The sequence below is a fragment of the Patagioenas fasciata genome, chromosome 7 (assembly GCF_037038585.1).
Source record: "Patagioenas fasciata isolate bPatFas1 chromosome 7, bPatFas1.hap1, whole genome shotgun sequence".
Lineage (NCBI taxonomy): Eukaryota > Metazoa > Chordata > Aves > Columbiformes > Columbidae > Patagioenas > Patagioenas fasciata.
In genome coordinates this window covers 33,650,718-33,663,559 of record NC_092526.1, presented here as the reverse complement: position 1 = coordinate 33,663,559, position 12,842 = coordinate 33,650,718, and the positions used below count along the sequence as shown (strand labels likewise).

Sequence of the window (12,842 nt, the reverse complement as noted above, 5' to 3'; positions counted from 1 at the left end):
TCCAGTCTACAGTTGTCACTGGCCTTGTCCCTTGAAGCACTGCCAGCCATGCTATGCACCTCATAACCCTTCACCACCTCTTGGCACGTGCGATCTGCAGCAGCTGCCACGGTGCTGGGATGGTTTGTGCTACACGCTGCCAACACCGTGCCCGAGCAGTTTGGTGATGCAATCCCTGGTGTTACATCACAGCTGGCCACCCGTTGCATCATCCTGGAGGATGTGCTGAGCATCCCACCGATGCCAGGGAGGGAAAGTTGCAAAGTTTATTAGCGAGCAGGTTTAAACAAACTTTTAAATTTAAAAGTGAGGGGAAACCCCAAACAAGCACTTTTTTTCCCCAGAGCCTTTCTGTAGGGGCATGGCACAGCTTCTGAGGATGCACCTCACCCGGACAAACCCTGCCAGGCAAACTGTGGCTTCCCCAGACTGAAACAGCTATACAGGATGCTTGCACACCAGTATCTGTGTCCTCCAGAGCAGTTCCAGGCAGGGAGAGACCTCTAGTGCTCCTTCAAGACATGACAAACCACCATCCTCACCCAGCAAAGCAGGATTTATGGCTGCTGTTCACCCAAACACAACCAGCACCCTGTGCAGCCTCTTCACCAGTGACTGGCAGCGGGGCTTCATCTGTCATCGCTGCTCAATGAGGTCTTCTCCAGCACATGGCCATGGACACAGAGACCAGCTTCACATTAATGATGGGCTTTCCTCCCCCTTGCTGTCCTCCTGGGACCACACCACCCTCCTGGTAGCTGCCACACAGGATAAAAGCCTTTGCTCCCCACCCTGGGCAAGCTGAGCCATCACTTTGTGACCTCAACGGAGATACGCCCAGGGTGTCGTGGTTGAGACGGGCAAACGACATGGACCAAGTTCTTCCAGGATGAAAGTAGTAGATGCCATTTATTGCCACAAGTGCATTTTTATACAGTTTTACCAATTCATGTGTCTCTTCACTATTGGTTACAAGTTACAGCAGTAACATCTCATTGGCTAATTTTGCTATCATCAGTGTTACTCTTCTACTCCCTTCTCTCTCACGGGTACATCCTTAATATCTCCGGATACTCCTTTACTCCCATCTTTCTCATGGGTAGGCCTTCATATCTTCAAGGCTAATTTCTGTTCCCATGCCCTCCGTCAGGGAATCCACGGACCCACCGTAGTCCCCCACACCAGGGTCAAGCAAATTCATCAGATTAAGGAGGCTCAGTCTCTGCACCTGTGGCAAGACCACACCTGAAACACCCTCCAGCCCCTACAAGCCTCCCTCCAGGTGAAGTAGAGGCATCACTTCTGTCTTCCTTAATAACACACTGAGGAGTAACAGAGTGATGCCACAGCCTTCTCCATGGCATAGGGGCAGCTTTCTTGCCAGGGCACGAATTACAGGAAAGGGAAAAGTCCCTACAGAGGCTGTGCCTGGCCTTAGAGTCTCCAGAAAGCAAACAGGAGGGGACGTGTGCTGGGCTGTACGTGGCTTTGAACTCCTTTGCCTCCACCTGCCCTGCCCCAAAACACAGACTTTAATCTTTTATTTGCAGTGTGGGTGAGCAATAGCGGGCTGGGAATGAGTGGAGCACAAACCCACTCCCCTCTGGCAGCCACCCCAGAAAGGCTCCTGAGCTGTGCCAGGGTAAGTGGCCTCATGGGGGTAGAAGCAGCGGTGCTGGCCCAGCACTCAGCAAACCTGGGGCAGATATGCTGCTGATGCACCTGTGCCAGTCAGCAAAGCACCAAGGATGAGATCAGGTAGCAGGCAACAACAGCCTCTTCCTGGCCCAGCCTTCAAAGCCAGCACGCAGCTTAGCCTAGGCAGGGAAAGGGGAAAATGGCCCTTTCTACCTAAAACTATCTACCCCATGAAACAGGTGGCCACTCAGAGCTTAGGTAAGCAACATCCACACAGTGCGGTTATTGCCACCCCAGCAGGTGCTCTACAGCCTCTCTTAAAAAGATGAACCACAAGCAACATTTTATCAGCATTTTTATTATTAATTGTGTAAGAAATGCAACAAGTTCCTCAGCTGTTCCTCCTCCTTATCTTCATGTATAATCCAACCCCCACAGTCTGAAACTGGACCCTTCCAGTGCTGACAGCACAGCACAGGACAGACTGGAGGACCAACACAGACAGGAACCTGAGAGCAGGTGTAAACCCATGTCTGATTTCTACAGAAGATCAAAATTTTAATCACCAAAAATCAGCACTGATCTTCCCAAGGAATAAAGGTGGTTATCAGTAGGATATTACGAGACAATCTACTTTTTTCTTTCCTTCTAGCACCAGATCAGGAGAAGGGTTTTCCTCTCACTGCCCCTTGCACGCCAGCACACAGACGTGCCTCACCCAGAACTCCACTGGGGTTTCACGAGAAGAAACTCCCATTGTCTCCAGCATCCTGAAACAAAAAGCAAAGGAAGGGTCTTGCTCTGCTGAGCCAGCACCCACCCGACATGTGGCAACATTCGCAACCAGATATAGGTCTCATTCACCCAAGGTGCCGAGATCTGGATGGCAGATGCTTCCAACACATGCACAAGGGTTGTTCTGGTCAGCGAATAAATTAGGAGGAAGAGGGATGTCTCCCCCCTTCCCAACTCTGCAGCAGTCCCTCATTGTGGACCAAAATAGCTTCTTATAATCTTCAATATGTTTTTCTTGCCCTCTGCTAATCAAGAGCAACGCAAAGATACTCATCTTGAGTATCTCTAACATGAGACTTAGATGGATACATCAGTGCAAGAACATGATACAGCTACACGTACTTTAAGTCAGCTGACTCAAACTGAGATCAACCGTGCTGTGAGCAGCCGAGAATCTGCTATTTAACCTCTGACAAGTATCCAGCCACACCTGGGGAGAAGGAGGGAACATGTCAGTGCACAGCTCACTTCTAGCTTTGAAATGGTCTCACAACCTCACTCTTTGTTTATTGTGTAAGAGGGATCTTCCATGTCCTGCTTGTTTTCACAAGTGTTTTTCTCACCTCTTTTCAGTCTCTGGAAGGAAGGATTTTGCAGCTTTGGGGTCACTCTTCATAAAGGCTTGATATGGAGAGACAGACTCCAAGTAACCAATCACACCAGCAACTGTCATGGGGATTTTATCAAAGATATTGGTGATTCTACAAGGGAAATGGGGAAGGTACATTGACAAATTAAATCCCAAAGGCAGCGAAATGGGGACAACAGACAGAGGTAGCAGCGGGGAATAAAATCCCTAATGTTATCAAAGGTCCAAGAGATGGAAATACCATCAGACTGTGGCATTTGGTGGGTCAGGAGCTCTAATTGATGCACTACTGGAGAAGTAGAGATGGTACCAGGAACCATCTAACCTAGTTGTGACTTGAACAGACCTTTCAGCACAGACCCACTGGCAGAGCCTGTTCCCTTCCAGCAGCCAGGACACCAAAACCTCTGCCAACACATCCTTTTTGCCTGCAGAGTTAACCCCTGCACCCTGCCTTGGTGGGGAGAGAGGTGCCAGCTCCCTGGAGGACTGGGGTGGGTTCTTGCTCTCCCTCCAGTGTTTCCCTTCATCTCTTAAGTTCAGAAGCCTCAAATTATCATGAACGACCAACTGAAAAAAATCTAACCCAATTCTGCCTTGAGCAGGAAGGGTCCTCGGAGCCCTTAGACCATGCCTGCTGGCCCAACAGAGAGCCACATTAAATCCAATGAAACTGGAAATGCAGCCATGTGGCTCTGCTGCGATGCAAAGGCATTTGCTGAAACCCAGCAGCTACCTGCTCTGGCAACCCCAGCTCCTTTGTGTCCTCACTGGGCAGCCCCATGGAGGAGTTGGGACACCACCTCTATCTGTTCCTGGTGCTGCACTGAGGGGCCTCAGCTCACCTCTTCTTGTCTGGAAATGGCATGGCCTCAAAGATCTCTTTGTAGTCTTCCAAGACATGTTTCACTCTACTATGCATGTATTTTAAAAGCAGGTCCCAGGCCTGTAAAGACAGCAGCATAAAAAACAAACACTAAACCACTTGAAGCCCTTGGTTTCCGCTTAACTCGGATTTGCTTGGCCCTAGGTCTGATGCATTCATATATGTAGGCTTTTTAAATAGTCCTTGCATTAAAATTCACCAAAATCTTGCTCAGTGTCAAGAATCCAAGGATCCTATTTTATTAGAGAGATAAGGGGGGTCCTGTCCTCTACGCTGCTGTTACTCATAGTGGAAAGTCTCCTTTTAGTGAGTTGTTAAAACACTATTTTTCAAGAGAGATCACCAAAAAACCCTCTTTCCAAACAGTTTTTATTTCTCCTGTCACCTTGATTACAATGAAAAGAATGGGAAGTTTCTTTGACAATATCAGCTTCCCAAATCTGCTCTGCAGCCCTTCTTGCCACACCGAAGTCTGCCCTATGAGTCCTAACATCCCTCTTCTCATCCCACCAGCCCCAGCGCTACATGGGAAACACGAACACCCCAACTCAGCCTTTTCCTTGTATTTAACCATCTCTCTGCCCCATCCTGTAATAGGAGTCCTTTAGTTGTACCCCCAATCCCATTGCGTTCCTCGCTGCATCTAATTAGTTCACATTTCCCTCTGCCCAAACCAGAATGAGAAGTCCCAAGGTTCAGGTTTCATCACCTCACCTCTCTGAAGACTTCAGTCAGCTTTTCGGAGCAGTTTCCATACCGCAAGCTCATGTCCCTGGTGTAGGTGCTGATGATCACACAACCACCTGGCTTAACCACCCGGTTTGCTTCTCTCATGAACTTCTCGATATCAAACCAGTGTGCGGCTGTAAATGAAGCCAGGAGGTCCACCGAGGCATCCTCGAATGGCAGCTCCTCTGCAGGGCACACGCTGGAAGAGGGGAAAGGAAAAAAAGGCAGAATCAGAGAGTAGGACAGGAAGTCAGTGGGCATTTTTTGGAGGCAATGATGACTGTTGGGATGCAAGACCATGGCTGCTGTAAATCTAGGATAATACTCGTTTGCACCAGGAATCCCATCAAATGGGATTTTCCTTGGTGCCAGCTGGCTCTTACAACAATCATACTCACAAAGCACCACCTCCATATGAGGACCTGAATTTTGCCGAGCTCGCTGCCCCAACACTCACAGGTAGGAGATGTTGGGTGGGGAGGGGGCATCCCTGGCCTCCTGGATCTGTGCTTCGCTGATGTCTGTTCCCACCACCTTCTTGAAGTGCTCAGCAAGGAAGCGGGTGCCTTGTCCTGACCCACAGCCAACATCCACCACCAGCTCAGCAGGGTTTGCCCTCTGTGGGGAAGAGCAGATGCGTCTCAGTGGGCAGTCACCCAATTTCTGTGCTTTTATCCCCCCATTCCAACCCTCATCATCCACACAGGAATAGCCTCAGCATGGCACAGCCCTGGAGAGGCTCTTCTGTGCCCATATCTTGTCTTGAACCCTCTTGATTCATTCTTCCCCATGGCACCAATCAAGGTAACACTCCCAGCAGGTTAAATACTACTGCCCACAAAAACTCCTGCTCACAAACACTCTTGCCTTTTTTCCCCCTACTGCCTGACCATACCCTACGCACCTTTTCCCGCAGGTAGGTGAGGATGGTTTGCTGCAGCTCTTCACCTGGAGCAAACCTGTATTTCTGGTAGACAGCCGCATGCTCTTTCCCCTCGAACAACTGGGTGGCCATGCTTGGGTGACCTGGCACCTGGGAGGAGGCAGCAAACCAGGGATTGTCACCATGGGATCAAACTCCTCCTACCTCCTTATCTTGTGACCACAGGCACTAAGTCCCAGGTTCCTGGCAGGGGCCTGGGGAGGACTTTGCCCATGAGGCTCCAGTGAAGGAAAGTGAACCTGTTCTCCAAGCATCCCTCCCCCAAGTGTAAGCCAATTGCAGGAACAAACCAACAGTGCTCAAAAAGGAAAAGCTTTCTAGGTTTTTAAACCCTTCTTCTCCTTACTCCTTTGCTTTCCCCACCCACACAGGTGTCTTCTGAAATAAATCACCACTATATCTGGAATATCTACAAGTTTGGGAGGAGTAAGCAGAGCATCAGAAAGACTAGCAGCAGAAAAGTTAGGTTTTTTTTTTTAAGGAAATGCACGCTTTAGTATTAGCAACACAATCACAGCAACTCTGTGATTGCACTTTCTGAGCCATCTGATATGTTCTTTGTCCCTTTTCACACCAGAAATGCTCTAAGTCTCTTTTAAATACAGATCCACATTAAACCCGTCACCCAGAACCACATGCAGAGGCGAGCCCTGGGCCTCCTGCCAGCTCAGCCCTGCGTCCATAGTGTCACCATCAAAGCTGCTTTCACAGGCACAGCGCTCATCGTTCCCCTGTTGCCCCATCAATTTAACCTCCCCGACTGCTATAAACCACATGGTCCATGCAGCCACCGGGTAGGGTCCCGCGAGCAGAAGCCCAGTGGCTCCTGGCACATTGCTCTTCACCCACTGAGCCGCACCATAAGGCTCTGGGCCTTATCCTGTTTATCTCGGTGCTCGAACAGACACTGTCCAAGACGGTAACGGCTTTCCCGGTCCAAAAACAGAGCCTCCCAGAAGGACTCACTGCCTCGTCGGATAGGTAACTGCACCCTCTCGCATGCTCACAGTAAGCAAGGCGGGCAGAAGGATACAACAACAGCGAGTTTTGCAACTGACACACAGATATCCAGCGCCAGGCAATGAAGAGTTATCGTATGTCATGATGCAAGGGATGATGCTGAGCTCGTAGCAGCTCAGAAGCCACTCCCACCAGGAACGGCAGCCCTGTCTGCAGGGCAGACCTGCAGGTGCCTTCCGTGCGCTCGGAGAATCCTGCCCCCGGCAGCGAACCCCCGCCCCGGGCAGCCTCACCCCTCTTACCGCTACAGCCCCCACCACCAGCAGCTCACAGCGCCTCCTAGCTCGGAGCTCCGGGGCCGGAAGAAAGGCGAAGGAGGCGCCGCCTCCCGTAATGCCCGCCCCGGCAGCGGGGGGAGCACGGGGCCACCCCGGGCCTGCCGGAGCCTGGGGGAGGAGGGGGAAAACAAAAACCGTACGGCAGTTTTCGCAGTCTCCAGCCCACCGTGGTCCTGGAGCACGGGAGTCGAGCCTTCACACAGCTTCTGTGGGTATTAATTAAGGCAGCCTTCAAAACGCCCAGCAACTGGGGATGCTCAGCAGCCCTGCACATCTTGGGAAGCAGAGCTGAAGGCCAGCAGGCGCTTCAAGGAAGCAGGAGAACGCGATTCAACCACTACAGGCACACAAAGCTGTACTTACAAAGATCTGGCTGCCCTGAAATCCCCTCCTTTTGTACAGTAGAAAAAGAAAATATATAAACCCCCAGCACTAACCATGAGAGCACAGAGCACATTGGCATTTAAGGACCAGGCAAAGCCCCTCCCCGAATTTGGAGGAGGATTTTACCCCTTCACACACCAGAGTAATGCTTATAACATACATCTGAAGTGAGAAGAGCCATAATTTCCTTGAAGCAAATTCACTCCGTTTGTATTTTGCACAGGGCTTATGAATCTATGCTAATTAACGCAGCTTTTAAGCCCCTCCTAATTTTAAGTGAAATAAATGGAACTTACCCAGGGGCTGAAGATGGAGGCCACCTCGAAACAGTTTGCTGAATCAAAGTATGTGTTGAAGTTGCTGAGCTTGTGTCTAGAATATTTCATTTTGTGTCACCTGCTGCTTAGTTGGACTGCAGGTACATCTCTGTACCAAGAGAAAATACAACACAAGCATCAAAGGCCCCAGCGTTTTCCTAACCTTGCAGTGTTCTTCAGCATCTGGCAAAAGTCTGGCCTATTTGGGGTTCAGATCCCCCAGTTTTTCCTGTACTTTGCTGAGAGTCTGAATGCAGACAGGAATGGATGATGTCTCAGGCTGTGGTCACCTGCCCTCTTCTTAACTCTGAGGTCCCCGTGGCACAGGCTGCTCTCTCACTACAGCTGAGGCCAAATGTCTACAGTAAAAGAAAGTGTGAGCCAGGCATGGGCTGCAAATGGCACCAGGCCTTTTTGAAGCTCTCCCAGCCTTTGGCACCCTGGAATCAGCTGCCTTTGGCTCCCTACCCCATCTCTAGAGCTATTTATTTTCCCCGGTGACAGCTAATCTCTGATGGCCCTGCACCATGCAGCAATAAATTGGTCTCCTCAACCTTTGGATTGCTTAGTCTTAGCCCAAATGTGAGTTATACCCGAGACACAGAGAATCAGCCACTGTTCACCATCCCTACCAGCCCACTTCTTCAGCCCATAGACTTTAAGGAACACCAAAGTGCCTTGGGGTCTTCTCAGTTTGTTCTCCAAACCTGCAGGCCCTACAGATTGAAATTATATAGTGGAGTCCTGAATCAATAGACCTCCAAACCCTAACCTTAAAGCAGAAAAGGAGAACTAAGATACCGGCATCCCTCCACACCTACTCTCTTAAAACCTTGCCTCCTCCCCACCTTTGTGCCTCTGCAGAATGCAGTGGCAAATGGTGTCCCTGAGCTTTGCTTTTCCAAACAGCATTGGCTAGCCAAGCCCTAGCCTCACTTATGGCCAGGAGATGAATTCTTGTCCCTGGGAAATAGAGAGGTACTCGCCTGAGTGCTTCTGACACGTCCCCGTGCCCGTTGGCCGGTGGCAGTCCCAGCGTGTCCTCACCTTCCCTCCCACAGCAGTGCAGATACACAAGCTGTCCTCCCACTCGGCCACTGGCCTTTCACTGCAGCCACTCGGACCATTTCCAGACAGATTTTTAATTTTTTTTTTTTAATTGGGAATGCATCTCACTCACCCTAAAATTTATTTTTAAAAAAATAATAAAAATCGATCTATTTGGGGGGAAAAGTGCAAATGAGACTCCTGTCAATTTTTCTGTGTCACTTGTTCATGTTTTTAACCAAGAGCGCTATCATTTCTACAGTGCTGAATTGTCTCATGTTGGTATTGAAAAAGCCATTTTGGTTCTGTTATTGTGGTTCATTTCACTGCACATCAGTAAACTGAATTCTTTTTCTCAGTGAAATGACCTGACATCCAAGGGAAACAGTGCAGCACCATGAAAATAAAAACATCTGAAGTCACCTTAACCAGATGCTTTAATTTTTCAGAAGATTCCCTTTCCCCTCCTCCCTTGTTTTGGTGCTGGTGGGGAAGAGCTGTTCTGTTTTACCCAGAATACGAATGTTGCTCTCAGAGCAATCTTGGCTCTGTAATTATGTTCACATCATCCCCAGCAATCCTCTGGCAGAAAAATCTTCCCTAATTTCTCTCAGAGAGCTCTTAACTGGCTTCTTTTCCTGCAGCTATAGAATGGCTGTTAGAAAACTCATGAACACCTTCTAATTAATTACAGCTATTTCTCAAATGAAAAATGAATTCTTGTTTGCTTTCTCCATGACTGTATTTTAAGCCCAGGTACTGCAGCTCTTTGCCCTTCGGTATTCTAGCTGGGCCACTTAAAAATTTATAATGAGTTTTCTCTTTTCCCTATTGATGTACCATTTAACCCTCCTCCCACCCTCCGTCTCTACAGTGTCCCACTCACCTCCAGGCCACACCACTCCTACACCAGCCTCTGCCCACAGGATCCTGCCCATGGAGCTCAAACGCTGCCAGATACATCAAGCTACGTCTTTTGAAGGATCTCCCAATTCTGGAGGCTCCAACTACTAAAATAATTACAAAAATGTCTTGCTCAGAGAGTTCAATTCTCCACCTTTTCCATGGATAATGCCCTACCTGGAAAACACTCCACACCTACCTAGAGGACTCTGAAAGAAAACCCCAGCTCTGGCCAGCCACATCCTCATGAAGGAATTTTGCTGTGGTTGCTGCCAGGTGCAGATGGAGAGGGACACCACTTAACCACATCTCACTAAACTCCAGGTGCTGAGAAGATGTGTGGCACCTGAAGGAGCTTGGGATACTTATAGGTATCTTGTTCTTCTCCTTTCCTTGGGCTGGATGTCTCTGTCCACTGCTGCTGACAGCTGTGTAGAAGTGATGCGGCAGGACTCACACTCTCACAGATGAAGTGGGTCCTGAACCCTCTTTCCCTGGTAGCAGAGGTGCCCCTCTGGCTGGGTCTTTAGACATAGCCCTTAAAATCACAGTAATTTTGTAGCTCGCAGTCAAGTTGCAGGCTTGCTGCTTGTAATTCAACACCACCACTGCATTCTACCCCTGCCTCTGGGAGGAAGATGAAGGAAGGGATACACCAACGTTTGGATCTGGGCAAACCTGTGGTGTGAAATAAGCAGCCTTCTTTTCCAGAGATTTTGGACACTGGGCAATTCCCCAAGAGCCACTGGGGCAACTATGGTCACAACACATGGGCTGGCACCACCGTTACTGCTTGTAATGAGCTCCAAGACATTATCCTGAGAAAAGAAATCCAGACATGATGTGTGTATCAAGGAACGCACTGTGCCCACTCCAATGAGGGCCCTGGTGATGTCCAGGGCCATATTTCACTCAGCGTCACTCTGACTCCTCAGTTCGACCTGTGGAAGATGCCCAGCAGAGAACAGGATGGGGATGACTCTGTCCTCCTTCCTACCTGATAGCCTCGGAGCTTGGGGAACAGTGATAACTATGCCAAGGAATGAAAAGAGTCTGTAACCAGCAGGCTCTTGCTCACTAGGAACAAATAAAGACAGTGCCAATGTCTCCACCCTAGTAGACCCTCCCTACCAAGAAGGCACTGGTGATATGAAAATGTCCTGGGGCCACAGAGCCCATGGGGGAATGGGCGAAACACTCAGGGCAGGCTGCTCCCCAGGGCATCGCTTCTGGATCTTTCATCTGTGTTATTTATAGCAATATGTGAAGAGGCTGACGATATTTCTCTTACCTTGTGAAAAAAACTATTTGCTTTTAAGACCTCAGTAAGGCTTCAGTTCTTGGGAGACCTTATTTGTTCTCTGATGGAAAAGGAACAAGATTTATTATCACAACAGGGAATAAAGGGATTGGAAAATATTTGGTATTTCTACAAGGCTCTTTAAGCCTAGAAGGCTCAGACTTCAAATTAATGAAGAACATAATTCTCTTGGATTACAAGCAGCAGGGCATGGAATAAAATCTCCTTGTAGGGAAGGGAGTTAGCCACAAATGAAGGATATCTCAGCTGATGGCACGGCTGTGTGTGTTACAGCTGTGCCGATTGGGGCTGTCCCTGTGCGTTCCTGACATCTGCAGCCCAGAAAAAAAACAGTGATCATGTGAAAAGAGAGCCCAGATGAAAGGGAGACCTGATGGATCAACCAGCAAGGGGGAGGGGAGGGAGAAAGGAGTCTCTGCAGTGGTGACTATTTTGGGGAGCATGTGTCTGCACCCATACAAGTAACTGTCATAGCCAATTGCCAGATCCTTTTAATGGCAGCTGGCATGTTGGCTGGTTGTTCTTGTGATCAAGCACACAAAAGGTTGGAGAAGAAATAAAGGCAGGCAGGGGCAAGCTCAAGGGCAGAGGAGGAAGTCTGCAGAGGAAAGCGCCCTCGACTTTGAAATCCTGCCTCCCTGCTTAGCTCACCCTGCCATAGATCTTTCTTTATGAATTGCTGATGTACAGGGCGGGGGGTGGAGCTGAAAACCCTGGCTAGGAGCAAAGCCCCAGCGCTGGGATCTTCCAGAAATAATAAGAAAAAAGTCCTTCTCCCATCATTTCACCTTTTAATTAGGAAGATGAGAAGACTGATTTATGGGCCAATAAATTGAATTAAATTAAGAAGTCAGATGGGAATCTGTGACAGAGCACGCCAAGATCTCCTCTTCCCTGTGCATGGACCAGAGGCTCCTCTGTGCTTCCTGGCTCATCTTACATCTTCATTTGCTGACGACAACGGCACCGACAGCTTATCGTTGTCTCCAGTTCATCTGTAACTGTAGAGCCATTGATCTCTCATTATCCAATGGTCTTAACCAGACTCAAATGTCCCAACTCACCTTGGTGGCACCACAATCCAGTGCTGCAGCCCTCTTGGCTGAGCAGGTTCCCAAAGTGGCCGATGAGAAAGTACCAGGTGGTGATTTTGGGGTTTGCTCGTTCCCAGTGGGATCCCAGCAGTCCTCTCAGGTTTGCAGCACTGCTGGCTTTTGCTGCTGAAATTTGTTGCTGAGAGGGCTGGACCTGGGCAGCAGAAGTAGTACACCATATTTTGGCAGTGGGGTTTCTCTTCTTACCAGAGATGTTTATTTCTAGATATTTTGGGGTAAACAATATCTCAGATGGACACAGAGGACTCTTGGGCTCCAGTGCTCTCTGGAGAGCATCAGATTTGAAGGCTAAGGTTAGACACCTTAGACAATCCGTCTGCGATAGCTGAGAAGCACCACATACCTCTGGCTGCAGCTTTAGCCGCCGTGTTTCAGGTGCCCAGAGGTTTCCCTCCTCCTGTCTTCTCTGGTGAGTATGGAATTGGAGAGAGGAGGTTAGTCTGTAGGAGAAGACACCACTGATGCTGCGTGGGTTTGTGTGTGATGGTTTCCATGTCCATGCAGTTTCTCTGACTCCTTCTAAATGTGCTCCAGCTGAATTCCTCCTCCTGCCTCCAGCTACTTTCACCTACCATAGGGGTCTGTGAGCCTCTGCACTCGATCTCGCCATGTGAAATAACCATAAGGGAAACCTCACTAGGGCTGGATTCAGGTGCTGCAAAGTCCCTGAGTCGAGTACATTCCTTTATGGCACTTTGCAGTGCTGTGACAAAATAGTTTTGCCTCATCTAACAGGGAGCTTCACTATTCAGGGGTCCTGGATGTCCAAGGGACATAATTCACTGGTGATCAATTAAAAAGCCCTGGAATTAAAAAGAAGGAGAGAAACATGAGTGTGAATTAATTTTATTTCAGCTTTTCTTGTGTGCATGTGTTG

General features: G+C 49.0%; 1 protein-coding gene and 1 long non-coding RNA gene across 8 annotated transcripts in view; both read right to left on the bottom strand.

Moving 5' to 3' along the window:
- Nucleotides 1-879: 879 nt before the first annotated feature.
- Nucleotides 880-6,948, bottom strand: LOC136103115 (putative methyltransferase DDB_G0268948). Of its 7 annotated transcripts, XR_011740048.1 has the most exons (8): nucleotides 6,588-6,783; nucleotides 5,542-5,670; nucleotides 5,095-5,255; nucleotides 4,623-4,836; nucleotides 3,868-3,968; nucleotides 2,997-3,134; nucleotides 2,776-2,863; nucleotides 880-2,408 (listed from the first exon to the last, which is right to left on the bottom strand). XR_011740048.1 is itself a non-coding variant. In XM_065841004.2 (7 exons), the coding sequence occupies exons 2-7, from the start codon at nucleotides 5,650-5,652 to the stop codon at nucleotides 2,318-2,320; spliced, it is 816 nt and encodes a 271-aa protein (XP_065697076.1). In that variant the 5' UTR covers nucleotides 5,653-5,670; nucleotides 6,843-6,948; the 3' UTR covers nucleotides 880-2,317. The 7 variants fall into 7 exon arrangements, 6 of the variants coding, with proteins under 6 accessions (XP_065697076.1, XP_071667387.1, XP_071667385.1 ...); XM_065841004.2 differs by lacking the exons at nucleotides 2,776-2,863; nucleotides 6,588-6,783 and adding an exon at nucleotides 6,843-6,948; XM_071811286.1 differs by lacking the exon at nucleotides 2,776-2,863 and having other exon boundaries at nucleotides 2,997-3,099; nucleotides 6,588-6,784.
- A 4,730-nt stretch (nucleotides 6,949-11,678) lies between these two features.
- The window catches only part of LOC139828449 (uncharacterized), a 154,060-nt gene continuing 152,896 nt past the window's right edge, over nucleotides 11,679-12,842 (bottom strand). The window contains exon 7 of the long non-coding RNA XR_011740047.1: nucleotides 11,679-12,768. This is a non-coding gene — a long non-coding RNA (uncharacterized lncRNA). The remainder of the gene's footprint in view (nucleotides 12,769-12,842) is intronic.